At 37.2% G+C, this 23,235-nt stretch overlaps 1 protein-coding gene and 1 long non-coding RNA gene across 2 annotated transcripts in view; one reads left to right on the forward strand and one right to left on the reverse strand.

Annotated features, from left to right (window-relative positions):
- Positions 1-9,154: 9,154 nt before the first annotated feature.
- The window catches only part of LOC109405528 (thymosin beta), a 36,895-nt gene continuing 22,814 nt past the window's right edge, over positions 9,155-23,235 (reverse strand). The window contains exon 4 of the mRNA XM_019678735.3: positions 9,155-9,962. Coding sequence (XP_019534280.1) covers positions 9,823-9,962 — 140 coding nt within the window. The 3' untranslated portion in view covers positions 9,155-9,822. The remainder of the gene's footprint in view (positions 9,963-23,235) is intronic.
- Positions 17,529-22,792, forward strand: LOC134285369 (uncharacterized). Its single transcript, XR_009996317.1, has 2 exons — positions 17,529-19,145; positions 19,650-22,792. It is a non-coding gene; the product is annotated as an uncharacterized LOC134285369 (long non-coding RNA).

Genomic DNA, 23,235 nt, shown 5'->3' on the forward strand with positions numbered 1-23,235 from the left:
TAGCACGGCTTCGGAGCCGAAATTGAATCCCAGGGGTAAGAAGCGTAGAATTCAGGACGACGGTGCCGATACGTCGGATGATGTTTTTATCGAAAAAGTTAGTTTTGCGGATATTGTTAAGAACAACTCTGGGAATCAAACTAACGGTAAAACTAGTAGAAAGAAAAGCGTGAAGTCTAATGATGCTGATGTCACCAAGAAGGTTGAGGTGACTCGTAAGGCTCGTCCAGTCATTGTGATGAAGCCGCAAGAGTCCAACCAGAGTAGCGACGATACTCGAAAATTTTTGTATACTAAACTGGATCCAAAAATACACAAGATCAGTAACTTTAGGAACGGGAAAGATGGCTCTATTATTGCTGAGTGTGCAACAGGACACAACGTAAATGTTGTTAAAGATGGCATTCAAAGTGAATTGGGTGAAAGCTACAAAGCTGTTGTTCCCTCATCGGTGCCAAAGCTTAAAGTGATGGGCATGTGCGATCAGTTTTCTTCCGATGAATTCATTCAAATCCTGAAGGATCAGAATGAAGACATCGCCATAAATGAAGTGAAAGTAATCCGTATGTTTGAAAATCCGCGTTTTAAGTACAACAAGTACAACGCGGTGATTGAAGTTGATAAAGATACGTATAGTTGCATGTTAACCGCTAAGAAGGTAAATATAAGGTTTGATCGGTGCCTTGTTGTTCCAGATAATAGCATTATACGATGTTTCGAATGTGGAGAATTTGGGCACGTGAGCACTAATTGCAAGAACGGCACTAAGTGCTCTAAGTGCAGTGAAAGTCACAAAACATCTGAATGTACGTCAACTGTATTGAAATGCGTTAATAGGGTCCTAAAATTAAAGACGAAATCTCGCTTATATTGAATAATACGATCAAGCATGGTATTCTAATCGGAATTGTACTTTACTCGAACTTGAAAAACAAAGGAATAATGAGAAGATTCGAAATATTATCCGTTGCAAGAAAATAGAGAGCGAAAATGGTGCAAAATCGCTAATAGACCTCCGCTCGTACGTTTAATCGTTATGGTGTCTTTTACAATAAGTGCGCGAATGGGCCAAAGAATACTGCGCCGAAAACACCAACACGATTTACCGTACTGGCGGAGGTATACGGGCACTCGCGCTCAAAAATTTTCGCGCAACGCATAATAAGTAAAATGATAAATAGTTCTACTTTGACATTTGAGGTCAACCTTGTGTGACTGAGCTCGACATTTTTCGCACTGGGATTTCAAAAATGTTCCTATCTGACATACACGGTGAAAAAAAATCACTCAAAGTATGTGTTATAAGCTAGGGACGAGACAAAAGGCTAAAAAAATAAAAATTATATATTTTCAACTACGGCTAATAAAAACGTCAAAAAATGAGTAAATATGTACTCTTGAATCATATATTGTGCCCGCATAGAGAAACACAGTTTGTCAAAAAGTTCAAATAGTAAGCTTCCTCTATATGTTAGAGTTCATGTATCACAAACAGTTACTGTTTTGTTGAACGACAAGACACTTGAAGCTTCTAACTGTAGAAAACAGTGTGGGTCATCCATACCAAATTGTAGCAATATATGATACTGTTTAGATACTGTTGAATGATAAAAAAAAACACATTCGTGAGAAACAGTTGCAATATAATACAACATTCTGTCAAATGGTTTGTGCGAAGTACACCCACACATGAGAAATTCAACATATGCTACTCATATTTAACAGTTTGGGATACTGTGGCATGTATTAGTATTTGTTAGCGTCTTCTTTAATGCTGTGTGCCTACAGTAATAAAGATACACGCCTAAAAAATAACGCTGAGCCAGTGCAAGATTAGCATTAAATCGTCATACCAAGCTGTTTTTCTCTAATGTAAATCAGCCCTCTAGTCACTCAAGTAAATAAAAGTGAAACAAATTAAATGTTACATTGTTTCTCCGTTTGGTATATTGATGTTTTTTTTAAAGTACGTTGATTTTTTATCGTTATTATTGAATTTTATTTCGCGGCCACTGCATCACTTTTTTAAGCGTGTATGTTTTTTGCTGCATCAGCATCAGTGCCGTGCTCGTCAAAGCAAAAAAGCATCTGTTTTTTTAAGTGTCTTGCTGTGCGGATTGTTCGGGCGCGCAAAGAAGTTCCGTTTCCGTTCCCCCTGCTGCTGTTTCCAGAAGGCGCCGGCCGGCCGGTACCTACTGCTGATGCAATTTAACAAAATATCAACACGCGACTTGTATCTCGGCTCGAAGAAAAAAAAACCTGCGAGGTGGCCAACTACGTGAACGGGAAGGCCGTTGTTATGGGATGTCCGAAACACCCCATCGGTGCTGCAAAAAGTAAGTAAGTCTAGAACAGTATTAAATAAGGATATTTTTTCTGATTTTGTTAGTTAACATTGGAGTTAATTTATAATAGTGATTTCATCTAATTCCAGTTTTCGAAACTATCCATAAAACCATGAAAATCGGCCGCCAGGTGTCGATCCACAAGCACAACGAGGACCGGAGCTTCTGGCCAGAAGCGAGAAGCGCAATGCCGATGAACAGGTGGACAAGAAGCGCATAGCTCGGAATGTTCGCGGGAAGGAAACGGAAGTAAAAGCTACGGAAAGGACTGAGCAGCAACCACGACGCCGGAAACAAGTTGGATGAGTTCGTGTAATGCAAGATCTTTCTTTGCATTTCGTGACTAGGACGGAAGCATCTTCCCGTAAACGAAACCACCCGGAAGAAGGAATGGCGTGTTCACTTACGTTATATGTTCAAAAAGTTTATGATTGAATCTCGGATTAAATTTAAACCGGTAATAATTATATATGATGTAATAAATATGTATCGTATTTATTTTTATTTTTTATTTAGCAACAATAATGCAAGTAATGACACGCGGGAAAATCTCATCTCAGTTTAAGCACATGGAGCTCAACTAAATCACGTTGAGCTGTATGCTTGTTTAGATTGAAAGGATTTTTCCGTTCGTTTTTACTTGTATTATTGTATCTGATTCAATTTATTAATCAATTGTTCAATAGTACAAACGTAACAGAACCGTAAAACGTATTGTTATTACAACTGTACGAGAACTATATATTATAAGATCGGCACCATAATACACAATAAAGCAATGATTACACATACATTGCTTATTTTATTCAAATTAAATTGGTCAACAGTTCTAGAACTGTTTGCTTAACAGTAAACAGGACAAAAAATGGATAGTATATTGACCTTATGACAAACTGTAAACGAAAAATTTTGTTCGAGAAAATTGGCGTTTTTTTATTGTAACATAACTTAACCGCCTATTCCACATACTGTTATTTGCCCGAGAACCGTCTACCAAACTGTTAAAACCGTTTGTGACACTGTTGGCTTATTGTTACTTTGGGTGCTATACCATACTGTTGAGATATTGTAGTAAATTGTTGGGAACAGTATGGTACACAGTACGAGTATGGTTCATGGTTATGCGGGTGGTTTAAAACAAGAATCCCGATAGGACTTTAGGAGCCTATGGATTACCGGCAGGGAGTGCGTTCAATGTTGCTCAACAGGAGTAAAATCATTTTATTTTGTATGGCCAAAAGCATCTAAACTCGAATTTCTCAAAATAAAAAGCTTTTACCGAAAAAATATTTGGTAGGCACCAAACCGGTCATCATTGTGCACAACCGCTACCAAATATTTTTTTCGAATAATGTGTTTCACTTCGAGAAATACGCCATTAGGTGCTATTCACCATATTATATTTTTGCGATTTACTTTTAGTGACCTTTCGCGCATAGAAGCTAGTGCCACATTGATCGATGCGGAGAGTAGGAAAACAGTCAAAGCATTTAATTCATTGTTGTAAAATGAATAACGAGCGTAAACTTAATTTGGACGTTAACCACGCAGCTTTTAATGTTAGTGAATGTGAAGTCTATAAAAGACTTATTCAAAGAAAAAAAAGCAGCTTGCATTTCAATGAATAGCAACCAAGTTCCGGTAGTAATGTGACACAATTTGATATTTTATATTTTAACATTGCTGGCTTATCTACAAACTACGTTGCACTACGTCTGGTTGTAGAAGCTAAACGTCCACTCTTAGTATTTTTATCAGAAACACATATTGTTGATATGGATGCATTTGAACAGTACAGTATTCCGGGTTACAATATAGCTGCTTGATTGTCACATTCAAGGCACACTGGCGGTGTTGCTATTTATGTCAAAGAATCGATCCAATTCAAGCTTCAATTAAACGAAGTTTGTGAAGGTAATTGGTTTTTGGGCATTACAGTTGTGCGAGGCATGAAGGTGGGTAACTATGGTTGTTTATATCATTCTCCCAGTTCAAGTGATCACCATTTTATTGCTATTTTGGAAAACTGGCTTGAGAATTTCGTAGATCCTAGTAAATTAAACGTACTTGCTGGTGATTTTAATATTAATTGGTGTAACATTCATAATTCGAATCAGTTGAAACGATTATCGGAATTTTTTAATTTAAAGCAAAAAGTAAATGAGTATACGCGTATTTCCAGCCATAGTAAAACCTTGATTGACCATGTTTATTCTAACTTTGACTCTGTTTGTACAGTTACGTGTTTAGATTTAAAAATAACCGATCATGAAGCATTAGTTATTAACGTTGAGGATACTCAAGCAGATGATAATTTGGTGAAATTGAAGTGCTGGAAAAAATACTCAAAGCAAGCAGTTTCAAGGCTTGTCGAGAGAAACATGGATTTTCAAACAATGGGTTCCTTGGATAGTAAATCAGCTGTTCTTACCGACGTTTTGAAAACCTGTACCAATGAATTAGTTGAACAGAAAATTGTATCTTTGAAAAATTCAAACAGCTGGTACAATTTAGATCTACTGCGTCTTAAACGTAAAAGAGATAAATTGTACAAAAAGTTACGTAGAAATAATAATTTTAACAATTGGAATAGGTACTGTGTTGCGCGTAATAAATATTCGCAATCGCTAAAACAAACGCGTTGCGAATATATACAGAGGAAAATTGATCAGCATCAAAACAACAGCAAAGAGTTATGGAAAATTTTAAAATCTTTGCTTAAACCTAGTAATTGTAAATCGCGGTCCATAACATTTAACGGCACATTAGAAGATAATGAACAAATAATAGCATGTAAATTTAATGAATATTTCATCAATAGTGTTTCAGCAGTTAACCAATCCATTGAGTTAGTTGATGAACCTGATGAAATAAAACAGCCGATAAACAATAATTGTAGATTTGAATGTTTTCACCCGATAACGATTGAAGAACTTAGGAATACTTGCTTTTCTATGGGGAAAACGGCTGGCGTAGATAATGTAAATGCAAAGGTAATACAAGATTGCTTTGATGTCATCGGTCACAACCTGCTGGACCTGATAAATGAATCTCTGCAAACTGGGCACGTGCCTCAGGTTTGGAAGGAATCTTTAGTGATTCCTATTCAAAAAGTTGCTGGGACGATTAAATCCGAAGAGTTTCGTCCCATCAATATGTTGCACACATTAGATAAAATTTTAGAACTTGTAGTTAAAGGCCAGCTATTAACGTATTTAAATAGTTATAACTTGCTTATACCAGAGCAATCGGGATATCGGGAAGGTCATTCCTGTGAAACCGCATTGAATTTGGTATTAGCAAAGTGGAAAGAAAGCATAGAGCGAAAAGATACGATTGTTGCTGTATTTCTGGATCTGAAACGCGCCTTTGAAACAATTTCTCGGCCCTTATTGTTACAAAAAATCAGGCGTTTTGGAATTTCGGGTTCTGCATATAAATGGTTCGAAAGCTATCTGTGTGACAGAATCCAAAGGACTGCATTTAACGATTCTGTTTCGAGTCCCGTGAACAATAATCTTGGTGTTCCGCAGGGAAGTGTATTAGAGCCTATTTTATTTATTATGTACATTAATGACATGAGACGAGTCTTACGATATTGTGATATAAACTTTTTTGCAGATGATACCGTGCTATTCATTGCAGCTAAAAGTTTAGGCGAAGCCATATCGCATTTGAATGAAGATTTGCGTTCTCTGAGTAGATGGTTGAAATACAAACAGTTGAAGTTGAACATAGATAAAACTAAATTCATGGTAATTTCGCGTAGCCGAGTAAATGAGAACGTCTCAGTTACAATTCGAGAGTTCGAAGGTACGCTGCTGCCACCTGGAAAAAGTTTACTGTATGCGTGAAGGACCGATTTTTTAGCATGGGGAAGCAAAGGAAGTCAGTTTTCAAATGCTTCGAAAAAAATTCAAAACAATATTTAATTAAAAGCGGGTTGGTGTACGTAATGAGAAATTCAATTGGCAAACTTTTTAGCATATAATTTTGATTAAAAAGTTTTTTCCCACATTAAGTACTGATTGTGTAGAAAACGAAGATTCTTATCCCGTACATCAATACGTTTTTAATTAAATAATGTTTTGAATTTTTTAGAAGCATTTAAAGATTGACTTCCTATGCTTCCCCATGTTAAAAAATCGGCGCTTCACGCACATGATCAACTGTGGTAATTTGCTTCGTAGTTCCCAATGGACTACCCGCTTGGCGCACACCCACAGTTGATCAGCAGGAGTAAATCCATTTTATTTTGTATGGTGAAAAGCATCTAAACTTGAATTACTTGAAATAGAAAGCTTTTACTGAAAAATTATTTGGTAGGCTTAATAGTAGTCACCATTGTGCACAACCACTACCAAATATTTTTACGAATAATGTATTCCACTTCGATAAATTTGCCTTTAGATGCTATTCGTCATACAATATTTTTGCGATTTACTTTTAGCGATTTTTCGCGCATAGAAGCTAGCGCCACATTGGTCGATGCGGAGAGTAGGAAAACAGCCGATGTAGTTAATTCATTGATGATGAGACACTTGAACGCGTTCGGGAAATTAAATATCTTGGCGTGATTATTGATGACAGATTAAAATTTGACTCTCATATTGACAATGTCATCAAGAAAATAGCCAAGAAGTATGGAATTCTCTGCCGACTGAAGAACGAATTAACAATAGCTAGCAAGATACATTTGTATAAATCAATCATCTCTCCCCACATAGACTTCTGCTCTTCCATTTTGTTTCTAGCTAATGGAACACAAATATCGAGATTGCAGCGATTGCAAAATAAAATAATGCGTTTGATTTTGAGATGTAATCGATTCACATCCTCTTCTTTCTTATTGGATGCCCTACAGTGGCTATCAGTGAAGCAAAGAATTGTGTTTTTAACTTTGGTTTTCTTTTTCAAGATAGTTAATGGTTTGCTGCCTCGATATTTGTGTGATCGAATTGAAAGAGGAAGTGACATTCATAGGTATAATACTAGAAACGCGGATGACGTAAGAACACCATATTTTTTGAACGGTGCTTCACAAAATTCCCTATTTTATAAAGGTATTAATGTTTTCAATTCGATGCCTACACACATAAAACTACACGGAACCAGAAATCAACCCAAATATAAGTTCTTTTCCCTCATATCGGCTCATCCGTGCGAGAACCCAAATTTGGCTATACCGCGTTAAAGCTCTGAGTGGGTAGTTTCCGTTTGATCCCGGCAGAAAACTGCAACCCATCGCAAAGTTCTTTCTACCTAGCGTTGACTTTCGAAGTACCCTAGTGGGTTGAAATAAACCCACTTTTGAGTAAACGACAAGAAACCCAAATTTGGCTTCTCGCACGGACATTATCGGCTAGGTAGCTGCTTCTTGCTTTGTTTTTGACAACATTGGGAGCGGGAGAGCGAGAAAACAACCCACTGCTGGGTAAAAAGTTCAAGCGGTTTACTTATTTTTGCGTTCTTTTAACGTATTTTTTAGGTAATCTGTTTTTTCCGTGTAGCACCAACATTATCTCGGTTCAAGAGACTGTGTATTTCACACGTCAAAGCTGCCTTTTGAACAGCTACCCTGTCGAATTTTTAATACTTGACTAAATTTGTATCTTGACGAAGTTTCTGCAAACGGATATTTTTGTGTGAACATTTTTTAATAACCTTTTATTATTTATTGAGGCACCAATAAACTGTAATGTTCGCCTCGATGATGATGATGGAATTTTATTGTATTGACGTAATTTATTCTATTTTTTGTGTAGTCTACAAAAGTTTGAGTCTCGCGCGCGGTGACAGGTATAAATAACATTTTTGTATTTATTTATCATATGGAATATTTGTACTGTTGAAGGATTCTGTAGATTAGTAGTGAGTTGTCTAGTTGAATGTCGGGAATTTCTTGAGAATGAGAATATTGCCGACTGTTTTGACATCGCGCGAACGTTATCAATCCTCGCAATATTTTTGATTTTCTGATTTTTCATGATCACTAGTAATGCTTACAAACATCTGTAGTTGAGAGCATCAGTATTTTAAAATTTATGTTTTTGCTGTATAGTATGACAAATTATAATGTTGTTTATATCTGTAAAAATAATCAGACCGTATTAAGTTTGCAAATCTGATAACATTGTTTATAATTAATAATTATCTTAAAGATATATCGTCTAGCTCAAACCTTTGTAGGGGTATGTGGCGGGACCATCATCATCATCATCATCATCATATGCAAAGACACGAAATGTTCCAATCGGAATTCCAAATTTGCTGTCAATGTCATTCCAATCGAGCAGGAGACCTGTCAAACGCGCCTTAAAAGCATTGCTCGACAGCATCATCGTCATGACGCGACAATCATCATCAACAGCACCAATCATCAGATTTCGTGTCTTTAGCATATACAGTGTCTTTAACCAAGGTAATTCAGTAGTAAGGTGCTATAGCACAAACAGACATATCACTTGGAACAAAATGCGATGAAAATCATCGTCACGCAAACATAATCGCTCAATGCTAATTTTGCTGTGGTACGCAAATCCACTGAGTAGATGGCGGTAGTGAGCAAACGTCAAACAGGAGCAAAAACGATGCGAGCGCCATGACCGAGCGATTTACGAACTACGGAACTTATGAATAATCCGTTAAAAAAAGAAACGATTGGAAGTGAGTAGAGTGTCTGTTTGTCTGTGCCTAGGTCTTCACCTAGCCTGCAAAGCGGACTAGCTGACAGCTATCAGTCAGAATGGGGATCTACAATTACAATTCAGATGAAGGAGTTTCGGCATCACCTATTTATCCATTTACAGTTTTTGTTTATACATTTTATTCGTCAGTTAGTATCAAAAATCTAATTCTATATTTCGTTCCATAAAATTTAGTCTTTTTCGTTTGAATTCGTTTCCATGAATAGTTTCTTTTTTGTCAGTTTTACTGATACTGAAGCGATGTTTTAGATGTTTACATATATGTCGATTTTAAATGTTTGCACAACAACGCAATAAAGCTTCGGAAGTTTGAATCAATGCTTTTACTTTTTTCCTTGGTAACATGCAAATGCATATGTATGTGAAGTAATTATTTTTAAAGAACATATTTATAAATAAACGAAAGAAATAATACTGCGTTTGTTGGTTGCAGCAAATCAATTTATTTGTATTCTATTGTCTGAATCCTGTTTATTGAAACAACTTAATCTATTTTTTGAAATGCGCAAAGGATCTCAATCGAATTGATACCTGTATACTGGTTTCGTGGTTTTAAAAATACTTCAATATGAAAAGAATAGGAGTCCTGAATTGCAGACAGCGCTTTTTTCAAACATGGTGTATTACCGTTGTTGATATTTAAATATTTATAAAATTATTTGATAGTGTTTGATCAATAGGATTAAGTCCTGTTATGGACGCACAATTAGTAGTATTACTATGTGGTAAAATGAAATGGTCTCGTTGATTGCGGATGTTTTTGGAAATAATTAAGCCTTTTTCTCCTCCTCAATGGTTTCTTTGGTTGGCAATGGATTTTTCTCGTGTGTTTCGGTGTGTTTCAACTTGGAAGTGTCGAACGATTCAATGCAGTTGATGAAATTTTTCTGACCCTTTTCTTGTTGAATAGCTGTAAAAATTGAAGAAAATAATTTGTCTTTAGACGTATTGTTAAATACCTTTTATTTTATTTTACGGATCGATATTGAAATCCACGCCAAGGCTTTTGGAATCCACTCTGAGTTTATCAATTTAAACACTTCAGGTTTTTACGCTAATGGACTACCAGCTTGGCGTGCGCCCACAGTTGATCAGCAGGAGTAAATTCATTTTATTTTGTATGGCGAAAAGCATCTGAACTCGAATTTCTCGGAATGGAAAGCTTTTACCGAAAACATATTTGGTAGGCACCAAACCGGTCATCATTGTGCACAACCGCTACCAAATATTTTTTCGAATAATGTCTTCCACTTCGAGAAATGATGCTTTTCGCCATACAAAGTAAAATGGATTTACTCCTGCTGATCAACTGTGGCTGCGCGCAAAGCGGGTAGTCCATTCATTTAAATACTGCTGTTTTTGCGTATAGACTGATATTCATTTAACTATAGATATCTTTAACCCCTAAGCATCGTTAACTCTTTTCTTCCCACGACTTTGAAGAACTATTTCTATGCCAAGAAAGCGTTTCCGAAAAAAAGTGCTTGAACAAAAGTTATTGCAAATGAATTAACTACATCGGCTGTTTTCCTATTCTCCGCATCGACCAATGTGGCGCTAGCTCCTATGCGCGAAAAATCGCTAAAAGTAAATCGCAAAAATATTGTATGGCGAATAGCATCTAAAGGCAAATTTATCGAAGTGGAATACATTATTCGAAAAAAATATTTGGTAGTAGTTGTGCACAATGGTGACTACTATTGAGCCTACCAAATATTTTTTCAGTAAAAGCTAAACTTGAATTACTTGAAATAGAAAGCTTTTACTGAAAAAATATTTGGTAGGCTTAATAGTAGTCACCATTGTGCACAACCACTACCAAATATTTTTTCGAATAATGTATTCCACTTTGATAAATTTGCCTTTAGATGCTATTCGCCATACAATATTTTTGCGATTTACTTTTAGCGATTTTTCGCGCATAGAAGCTAGCGCCACATTGGTCGATGCGGAGAGTAGGAAAACAGCCGATGTAGTTAATTCATTAGAAAACAACAGAACCAACACCTGTCAAATTTGACAGATACTGGTCCTGTTGTTTTCAAACTCTCTGAAAAAGCGAAAGAGATAGAATTTCACCGTGAGGTGGTCTATTTGGCAGTTGGGTTTACCTAATGAAATTACAATCCTATTCTTAGGGTCTGTTCGAATGAATTAACTACATCGGCTGTTTTCCTACTCTCCGCATCGACCAATGTGGCGCTAGCTTCTATGCGCGAAAAATCGCTAAAAGTAAATCGCAAAAATATTGTATGGCGAATACCATCTAAAGGCAAATTTATCGAAGTGAAATACATTATTCGAAAAAATATTTGGTAGTGCTTGTGCACAATGGTGACTACTATTAAGCCTACCAAATATTTTTTCAGTAAAAGCTTTGTATTTCAAGTAATTCAAGTTTAGATGCATTTCGTTATACAAAATAAAATTGATTTACTCCTGCTGATCAACTGTGGCTGCGCGCAAAGCGGGTAGTCCATTGGAGAATAGAAAATAATTTTCACATAAACTTGAAAGTTCGATACTTATTTTCTTAAGAGAACTGTCAAGTTTAAGTGTCGAACTGTCAAATTTAAGTAAAAATTAATTTAAATTCGTCAATGGACTACCCGCTTTGCGCGCAGCCACAGTTGATCAGCAGGAGTAAATCAATTTAATTTTGTATGGCGAAATGCATCTAAACTTGAATTACTTGAAATACAAAGCTTTTCCCGAAAAAATATTTGGTAGGCTTAATAGTGGTCACCATTGTGCACAACCGCTACCAAATATTTTTTTCGAATAATGTGTTCCACTTTGAAGAATTTGCCTTTAGATGGTATTCGCCATACAATATTTTTGCGATTTACTTTTAGCGATTTTTCGCGCATAGAAGCTAGCGCCACATTGGTCGATGCGGAGAGTAGGAAAAAAGCCGATGTAGTTAATTCATTAGAACATACCCTTAGAACTATTGCATCATATTCATCTAATTCCGTTTGTCCCATGTTCGTCGAAAATCGATGGTTCTCTAGGAAGTAGAGGGTTAAAATCATCCTTCACCAAGTTTAAAAGCAGATACGATGGGTCACCTAAGGGTACGGCCAGAGTAGACGCGTCACGCGACGCGGATTTCTCATACGATTTGACAGCTCCTTATCATTGATTGTTATTCCTTTGCGTGCAGTGTGAAGAATTAGCATTAAGTTAAAATTCACAAATACAAAGAAAATAAAAAAAATCCTTTGCGTGCAAATTTCCGCGTCGCGTGACGCGTCCACTCTGGCCGGTACTAAGGATGGATCATCATAGCTTTGTAAAAATAAATCGGAATATTTTTATCGCCCTCTACTATTCAGAACATTAGTTTAAAATTCTAAAAGCAGAGATGTCCACTCCACATCCTCAGTGTAGCAAAGAGAAATAGAAAATATACCACTCACGCTGTGCATCTGAACAGGAACCCGTCTCTTATGTCGAATTCGTTTATTACCGACGGCGCACTGTACCGGTGTAGCAATTGACACCGGAAAAACGAACGGTTTCGGTGCAATTTGTTGACAGCTTATGATGGTATTAGTAAAAGCGCGTGAGAGCGTCAATGAAAACAATAAAGGATACCAAAATAAACATAATCAATGTTTTCATGATTTCCGTGATGAACAAAATTATTTTTTATTTATTTTTATTTTTTACTTTCTATATCCAATTGAACAATTTTAAAGGTTTTCAGTCATCCACTTGTACATGATAAACTTGTAATAATAAATGTTACTTGAAAATGGACTACCCGCTTTGCGCGCAGCCACAGTTGATCAGCAGGAGTAAATCAATTTAATTTTGTATGGCTAAATGCATCTAAACTTGAATTACTTGAAATACAAAGCTTTTCCCGAAAAAATATTTGGTAGGCTTAATAGTGGTCACCATTGTGCACAACCACTACCAAATATTTTTTCGAATAATGTGTTCCACTTCGATAAATTTGCCTTTAGATGCTATTCGCCATACAATATTTTTGCGATTTACTTTTAGCGATTTTTCGTGCATAGAAGCTAGCGCCACATTGGTCGATGCGGAGAGTAGGAAAACAGCCGATGCAGGTAATTAATTGTTATCCAATGTTTTAACACTCCTACATTATTTATCTTGTTCAAATTCTCGTAATATCATATTTTTTCAATTAAAATCAACTTTTTAGAATTTAACGATTTCCGTTGCCTAATAAAAAAGGATGCTAACATACAATTGTAAACGATCTACGTGCACAAATTTAAGAATTTTAAAATTTAAGAAAACGTTTAGCTACAACGTAAAAAGATAAATAAATAAATGCTTTTAAAAACATAACGTTAATTGAAACGCAACTCATATTAAAAACGCTTTAACCATCCTTTAGTGAAATTTGTTTGACTTTCAATGTAATTCAAAAATCCAATATTTGTTGTAAAAAAATGAATTTACGGTTTTTGAAACTGTTTGTACCTACAAAATGTTACTTCAGTAATGTTTCAGTCCAATTTGAATGAATAGATTTTTATTCTATTCTGGGCTTATCAAATCTTTATTACTTCATTTTTTTCATAACTAATAGATCACCATGCGACAGAAAATTCTAATGATTTAAATCATTAAAAGTAATCCACATATTTGCGATAACCAAAAAAATAGTAATGGGGAAAATATACGTTGAATCAACTATTTGAAATTTCATGTTACCGATAAATTTTGAGGATTCCTCAGAAGTTGATTGAAAGACGTGATAATCGTCGATCAAGTTTAAATAATTTTTAAACGCACAGATCTGCTGTTAAATGAATATCCAAGAAAACTGTTTACCTAATGCGCAAGAGAAAATCATCATTCCTACCAAAACAAAACCACGATACAAGTTCAGCGATATGCATGGATTTGTAAAACTAGCTTTGTACCTGCTACACCGCGCTCAAACTGGGTGTAGCATTTTCTTGCACCGGTGCCAATCGGGTGCAAAAACAGAACAGTACCTGCGAATAAACGAACGGTTTCGGTGCAAGTTTGCTACACCCGGTGGCAAAGCGGTGCAGGCGGTGCAAATAAACGAATTCGACATTATACTCCATTGCACAGTGACGTCATTAATGTCGAATTCGTTTATTCCAGACGGTGCACTGCACCGGTGTAGCAATTGACACCGGAAAAACGAACGCTTTCGGTGCAATTTGTTGACAACTTATGATGGTATTAGTAAGAGCGGGTGAGAGCGTCAATGAAAATAATGAAAAATGTCGAAAATAAACCTAATCAATTTTTTCATGATTCAGTGATGAACAAAATTATTTCAATTTATTTATATTTTTACTTCCTAAATCCAATTCAACAATTTTAAAAAATTTCAGTAATCCACTTGTACACGATAAACTTGTAATGATCAATTGTCTGTAGATCAATGATACTTGAAAATTATTATCCAATGTTTTAATACTCTTTTGCAATGGATTACCCGCTTTGCAGGCAGCCACAGTTGATCAGCAGGAGTAAATCAATTTAATTTTGTATGGCGAAATGCATCTAAACTTGAATTACTTGAAATACAAAGCTTTTCCCGAAAAAATATTTGGTAGGCTTAATAGTGGTCACCATTGTGCACAACCACTACCAAATATTTTTTCGAATAATGTGTTCCGCTTTGAAGAATTTGCCTTTAGATGGTATTCGCCTTACAATATTTTCGCGATTTACTTTTAGCGATTTTTCGCGCATAGAAGCTAGCGCCACATTGGTCGATGCGGAGAGTAGGAAAACAGCCGATGTAGTTAATTCATTGAAAGCAACTTTACAGAATTTGAACATTTTCGTTGGCCAATAAAAAAAATGCTAACATACAATTTTAAACGTACACAAATTTCAATAGAAAGCAATTAGCTACATCGTAAAAAGAAAAATAAATGAATGCTTTTTAAAACATAACGTTATTGAAACGCAACTCATTTTAAAATCTCTTTAATCATCCTTTTGTGGCATTTGTTTGACTTTCAATGTATTTGAAAAAATAGGTATTTGCTGTAATTAAAAAAAAATAGAATTTACGGTATTCGAAATTTTCTGTAGCTACAAAATGATAGTCAAAATTTTTCATAAATAATAGATCACCCTGGGACAGAAAATTCTAATGGTAAAAATATTTCATATTTCTCATTGAAATCAAAGGAAATGACTTATCTTTTCCTAACCGGAAAATCCGCGATAAATACGGATTTTCCGGTTTGCAAAGGATTTCCTCCGAAAATATATCCTCATATTTGCGATAACAAAAAAATAATAGTAATAGGGAAAATATACGTTGTAGCAACTCTTTGAAATTTCATTTCACCGATAAATTTTGAAGATTCCTCAGAAGTTGAAAGCCGATCAAGTTTAAATATTTTTTAAATGCACAGATTTGCTGTTTGGAAACAAAACATCTCAAAATAAACAAATAATCCAAGAAATTATTTACCTAATGCCGAAAAGAAAATCATCATTCCTACCAAAACAAAACCACGATACAAGTTCAGCGATATGCATGTATTGGTAAAACTAGCTTTGTACCTGCTACACCGAGCTCAATCTGGGTGTAGCATTTTCTTGCACCGGTGCCAATCGAGTGTCAAAACAGAACAGTACCTGCGAATAAACGAACGGTTTCGGTGCAAGTTTGCTACACCCGGTGGCAAAGCGGTGCAGGCGGTGCAAATAAACGAATTCGACAGAAATTGCTCTCTTTCGCTTCTACGGGAAGATTCAAATAGGGTCTTGTACCATTTGGGCAGGTGTACCTATTTTGGGCACTTGCCACTATAACTAAGTAAATTTCAAACCGATTGATTTGAATTTTTGTACAGAGTTAGATACTGTACGTGCCTAACTCTATACAAAATTTCAAATCAATCGGTTTCAAATAGACTTAGTTATAGCGGTAAGTGCCCAAAATAGGTACACCTGCCCAAATGGTACAAGACCCTATTACGTCCATCGTTTTTCGGGTTTTCCAGACTCCCCCCCTCTCCTCTCTGTCGCGCAATTTTCCTATACCCAATACACGTACTGTCACACTTTTCTAGACCCCCCTCCCCCCAAATTTTGAACGTTCCCTACGGGAAATTAAAAAAAAAAAACAACAGGACCAACACCTGACAAATTTGACAGGTACTGGTCCTGTTGTTTTCAAACTCTCTGAAAGAGCGAGAGAGATAGAATTTCATCGTGAGGTTGTCTATATGCGGATCCACCACTGATGGCCCGTTTACGTATTTGCTAATGGACTACCTGCTTTGCGCGCACCCACAGTTGATCAGCAGGAGTAAATCAATTTAATTTTGTATGGCGAAAAGCATCTAAACTTAAATTACTTGTAATAGAAAACTTTTCCCGAAAAAATATTTGGTAGGCTTAATTGTGGTCACCATTGTGCACAATCACTACCAAATATTTTTTCGAATAATGTGTTCCACTTCGAGAAATTTGCCATTAGATGCTATTCACCATACAATATTTTTGCGATTTACTTTTAGCGATTTTTCGCGCATAGAAGCTAGCGCCACATTGGTCAATGTGGAGAGTAGGAAAACAGCCGGTGCAGTTAATTCATTCTACGCGACAGTTCATTTTCGAGCAGTATTGGCGTCAATTTAGCGCAATGTAAACACTTTTTAGCAGACAATAAAATAAGCATGATAAAATCAGAAGCTTCTGAATTCGGTACTAAAACTAGTGGACAATAATGAGGATATTGGATTGTCCGACACAATGAATTAGATGCTTTGGCTGTTTTCCTACTCTCCGCATTGACCAATGTGGCGCTAGCTTCTATGCGCGAAAAATCGCTAAAAGTAAATCGCAAAAATATTGTATGGCGAATAGCATCTAAAGACGTATTTTTCGAAGTGGAACACATTATTCGAAAAAATATTTGGTAACGGTTGTGCACAATGATGACCGGTTTGGTGCCTACCAAATATTTTTTCGATAAAAGCTTGCCATTTCGAGAAATTCGAGTTTAGATGCTTTTCGCCATACAAAATAAAATGGATTTACTCCTGCTGATCAACTGTGGGCGCGCGGCAAGCTGGTAGTCCATTAGCATCATGTAAACGCACTGCTAGACGAATTAATTACCTGCATCGGCTGTTTTCCTACTCTCCGCATCGACCAATGTGGCGCTAGCTTCTATGCGCGAAAAATCGCTAAAATTAAATCGCAAAAATATTGTATGGCGAATACCATCTAAAGGCAAATTCTTCAAAGTGGAACACATTATTCGAAAAAATATTTGGTAGTGGTTGTGCACAATGATGACCACTATTAAGCCTACCAAATATTTTTTCGGGAAAAGCTTTGTATTTCAAGTAATTCAAGTTTAGATGCTTTTCGCCATACAAAATTAAATTGATTTACTTCTGCTGATCAACTGTGGCTGCGCGCAAAGCGGGTAGTCCATTGTCAGCTAATGGACTACCCGCTTTGCGCGCAGCCACAGTTGATCAGCAGGAGTAAATCAATTTAATTTTGTATGGCGAAAAGCATCTAAACTCGAATTACTTGAAATAGAAAGCTTTTACCGAAAAAATATTTGGTAGCCTTAATAGTGGTCACCATTGTGCACAACCACTACCAAATATTTTTTCGAATAATGTGTTCCACTTCGAGAAATTTGCCTTTAGATTGTATTCACCATACAATATTTTTGCGATTTACTTTTAGCGATTTTTCGCGCATGGAAGCTAGCGCCACATTGGTCGATGCGGAGAGTAGGAAAACAGCCGATGTAGTTAATTCATTATGCCATCACGCCAATTTTATTGGCAGATAGGAAAGTGTTTACATGACGATAGTTTGGTACCAACACAGTCGGACAATTTATTGTACCAGATTTAGCAGCTAATGAATTAACTACATCGGCTGTTTTCCTACTCTCCGCATCGACCAATGTGGCGCTAGCTTCTATGCGCGAAATATCGCTAAAAGTAAATCGCAAGAATTTTGTATGGCGAATACCATCTAAAGGCAAATTCTTCAAAGTGGAACACATTATTCGAAAAAATATTTGGTAGTGGTTGTGCACAAGGGTGACCACTATTAGGCCTACCAAATATTTTTTCGGGAAAAGCTTTGTATTTCAAGTAATTCAAGTTTAGATGCATTTCGCCATACAAAATTAAATTGATTTACTCCTGCTGATCAACTGTGGCTGCGCGCAAAGCGGGTAGTCCATTGTTTAGCGGCAATGTAAATGATACTAGCGTGGAATAAATTGTCCGACAGAATATTGTCACGCGTTATTATCACATGTGTAAACGGGCCATTAGCTCCCTGAGCACTGGGCCAGTGCAGGGACAGCAACCTGGGCGCACGCTCCAGTGAGGTTTTTGCGTCAAAGTGCGCGCTGCGGTGAAACACCGGAGAGTTCTCGCTCCGGTGTGACACCATGGTGCTGATTCGGTGACTGCTGGGTGAAACCAAGGCAATCTAGCGCTCATCACCTTTCTCTCTCAAGCATTCACAGAAGATAGCAATTTTTTGTTTAATATTTTCATACGGAAAGGTTTCCGTATGAAAACAAACCTATCCTCCTCGGGTGCGAAACAGAGAAAGGTGATCAAACGTCAGATAGCCTTATACGGGAAAGCATGCGAGAGCGATGCGCGCGAAAGAGTGAGCCACACTCGATCCAAGGCGAACGAGCAAGAGCACACACTACCCGCATGAACGATAACCATAAGATTTGCTTAACCGCCAATTCGGGATACAGTTCGAACAGTATGCGGTATTGTTGAACCGTCTACATTCCGGTGCGTGTATTGTGTTGATTTATTAGGGTAGCGCTTGGTCTACCCAGCACCCAAAACAAAAGTAACTGACTTCTTGATGTGGTGAAAAATGTTCCTATCCCCATAGTGTGGTCGATCAACTGACGCCCCAGTGAATCGCTACGGTGAAATGCCATCTCTGTCTAAAAGTCGATAAAAACTTCATAAAATACAAAACATGTTATTGAACAACCAGTTTTCAAAAGTAATCAATTTTGCTCCGAGAAAAAAAGTACGGAGCAAGATGGGTCACTTTTAAAGATGCTGCATGTATCTATGCTCCATAGGTGAATCCGAATCCCAAAGCAGGTCCCCCATTGTAGAGGCGCTGAGTGAGATAAGGAGAAAATCGTTTGTTTACATAAAAAATCAACTTTTTTGTCATCAAAATTTACTCATATTTTGCAGCGGTAGTTGCTATTTTCCATTGGCAATGGCTTCTAATATCATCATTCTCGGTGCCCACGCCGACAGACATCGGATTGGTCAGCTAACAAAAAATCCGGAAGATTGCCCGCCGGAGGCATAGCAAGAGCTCCTCAAATTAATCACATAAATTGTTCGTAAGTACCTACCGGATCTAAACGCATCTGAAAGAGAATTAAATTTTCTTTTCAAAAAAAGCTCGTTTGTTTCTCTACGATGCGGAATTCGATATGAAAAAGTGAAAAAAGTGCACTTTGCCTATGCTGCGCCATGTGAAATTTTGGAGGAGCCCCGTTTTTTATAGGGTTCTCATTCCTGCCACCAGATGCGGAGGGATCGTTAGCTTCCGTTGGATTTACCTATAGGCAAATTTAACGGAAGCCAACGATCCCTCCGCAGCTGGTGGCATGAAAAACAGGACTACGCGCCAAAATTTGCCATGGCGCAGCATAGACAAAGTGCACTTTTTCACTTTTTCATATTGAATTCCGCATCGTAGAGAAACAAACGAGCACTTTCTGGAAAGAAAATTTAATTTTCTTTCAGATGCGCTTAGATCCGGTAGGTACTTACGAATATTTTATGTGATTAATTTGAGGAGCTCTTTCTATACCTCCAGCGAGTGATCTTCCGGATTTTTTGTTAGCTGGCCAACAGGCAAATCTGACGGAAGCTAATGATCTCTCCGCATCTGTTGGCAGGAATGAGAACCCTACAAAAAGAGTGACTTCTCCAAAAAGTGCTATGGCGCAGCATAGGAAAAGTGCACTTTTTTCACTTTTTCGTATCGAATTCCGCATCGTAGAGAAACAAACGAACACTTTTTGGAAAGCAAATTTAATTTTCTTTCAGACGCACATAGATCCGGTAGGTACTTACGAACAATTTATGTGATTAATTTGAGGAGCTCTTACTATGCCTCCGGCGGGCGATCTTCCGGATTTTTTGTTAGCTGGCCAATCCGGTGTCTGTCGGCATGGGCATCGAGAATGATGATATTAGAAGCCATTGCAAATGGAAAATAGCAACTTCTAGAGCAAAAAATGAGTAAAATTCGAAGACAAAAAATTTAATGGATCATTGAAGCCAACTTTTCCGCCACTCACCGCATCAAAACAAAAGTGCCACTATATATGGACGGTAACACAGTGACAGCAGTCGAGTTACGTCAAACACACAAGGCTACGGTGGCGCTATCTGTTTATTTCATAGCGGCCGTTTTAATTATTTTAGTGATCCATTGGCTTTTTTATGTAAACAAACGATTTTCTCCTTATCTCACCAAGCGCCTCTACAATGGACTACCCGCTCTGCGCGCAGCCACAGTTGATCAGCAGGAGTAAATCAATTTAATTTTGTATGGTGAAAAGCATCTAAACTTGAATTACTTGAAATACAAAGCTTTTCCCGAAAAAATATTTGGTAGGCTTAATAGTGGTCACCATTGTGCACAACCACTACCAAATATTTTTTCGAATAATGTGTTCCACTTTGAAGAATTTGCCTTTAGATGGTATTCGCCATACAATATTTTTGCGATTTATTATGCGTTGCACGAAAATTTTTGAGCGCAAGTGCTCGTATACCTCCGCCAGTACGGTAAATCATGTTGGTGTTGTCGGCGCAGTATTCTTTGGCCCATTCGCGCACTTATTGTAAAAGACACCAGAACGATTAAACGTACGAGCGGAGGTCTATTAGCGATTTTGCACCATTTTCGCTCTCTATTTTCTTGCAACGGGTAATACTTTTAGCGATTTTTCGCGCATGGACATTGGTCGATGCGGAGAGTAGGAAAACAGCCGATGTAATTAATTCATTCATTGAATTTCAACCGGATAGATAATATGCAAAGACACGTAAATGTTCCAATGGGGCACGTTCGGTGTAGTACTAGATTTGTAGTAATGAGCTGAATTTTTGTATGGTGAGAAGGTCAATTCTCCGTTTCTGCAATGAAATGGTGCAAAAAGCGTGGGTATTATGATTCCTTGCCTAATTTGATGCTGTTTGAGCAAAACTTTGGGCAACAGTGTTGTTGTTTTCTTCATTTTCGGCAACATAAACAACATAGTTATCCAAAGTTTTGCTCAACCAGCATAAAATTAGGCAAGGAATCATAATACCCACGCTTTTTGCACCATTTCATTGCAGAAACGGATAATTGACCTTCTCACCATACTAAAATTCAGCTCATTACTACAAATCTAGTACTACACCGAACGTGCCCCATTCTGCGTTTCTGCAATGAAATGGTGCAAAAAGCGTGGGTATTATGATTCCTTGTCTAATTTGTTGCTGTTTGAGCAAAACTTTGAACAACAGGGTTGTTGTTTTCTCCATTTCTTGCAACATAAACAACATAGTTATCCAAAGTTTTCCAGCATCAAATTAGGCAAGGAATCATAATACCCACGCTTTTCGCACCATTTCATTGCAGAAACGGAGAGTTCATTAACAAATTTTGAAAACGACGTATAATCAATGCTACACCATTGATTATACGTCGTTTTCAAAATTTGTTACTGAGTTGACCTTCTCACTAAAGACACTGTATGCTAAAGACACGAAATCTGATGATTGGTGCTGTTGATGATGGTTGTCGCATCATGACGATGATGCTGTCGAGCAATGCTTTTAAGGCGCGTTTGACAGGTCTCCTGCTCGATTGGAATGACATTTTGGAATTCCGATTGGAACATTTCGTGTCTTTGCATATAGCGTCTTTACTTCTCACCATACTAAAATTCAGCTCATTACTATAGACACTATAGATTCCATAGACTCGCGAAGGCGAAGACAACTGTAGCCAAATGAACTGTCAGTTCGTGTAGCCAAACGAGCATGACGTCACGATTTCAATAGCGACAATGGATTGCGTGACGTCATATTCGCTCGGTATACTCTAAATGGACTACCCGCTTTGCGCGCAGCCACAGTTGATCAGCAGGAGTAAATCAATTTAAATTTGTATGGCGAAATGCATCTAAACTTGAATTACTTAAAATACAAAGTTTTTCCCGAAAAAATATTTGGTAGGCTTAATAGTAGTCACCATTGTGCACAACCACTATCAAATATTTTTTCGAATAATGTATTCCACTTTGAAGAATTTGCCTTTAGATGGTATTCGCCATACAATATTTTTGCGATTTACTTTTAGCGATTTTTCGCGCATAGAAGCTAGCGCCACATTGGTCGATGCGGAGAGTAGGAAAACAGCCGATGTAGTTAATTCATTCACAGAAAAACACACTAAAATCGTATTGCTCAACCATGTCTCCGCGAGTCTATGGAATCTATAGTGTCTATACTCATTACTACAAATCTAGTACTTCACCGATCTGTCCTATTGGAATTCCAAATTTGCTGTCAATGTCATTCCATTCGAGCAGGAGACCTGTCAAACGCGCTTTAAAAGCATTATCGTCATGACGCGACAATCATCATCAACAGCAACAATCATCAGATTTCGTGTCTTTGCATACAGTGTCTTTAGTTTCAACAAGCGTAGTGCAGTGCAGTAATCTGTATGGGCAGTGGATTTCATTCGCTAATCTCGATGATAGTGCATTCGCTCGTTGCCATCAAATGCACTCAGCCAAATAACCTTAAGATTTCCATAAGGCCCATCTTATGAAACGGCCTTTAAATAATTCATAATGATTTGGATGAATATCATAAGATCACTCTATGACGTAAAATCGTCTCACAGCTTGGCTTTTATTCATGTTTAGCAACTTAATATTCTCAAGCGTCGGTAGCCGTGTGGATAAAACACGGGCTCGGTGATCCCGACGTTCATGGATCGAATCCAGTCTGCATCATTTTAAGATTTTTTTGTTCTTTTCATAAGTCTATCTTATGAGATTTGTCATAGCAAGCACCATCAATTTTCATAAGGTATTCTTATGGCATCCATAAGAAATAATTATAGCAAATTTTCATAAG

This window comes from Aedes albopictus, chromosome 1 (genome assembly GCF_035046485.1).
Source record: "Aedes albopictus strain Foshan chromosome 1, AalbF5, whole genome shotgun sequence".
Lineage (NCBI taxonomy): Eukaryota > Metazoa > Arthropoda > Insecta > Diptera > Culicidae > Aedes > Aedes albopictus.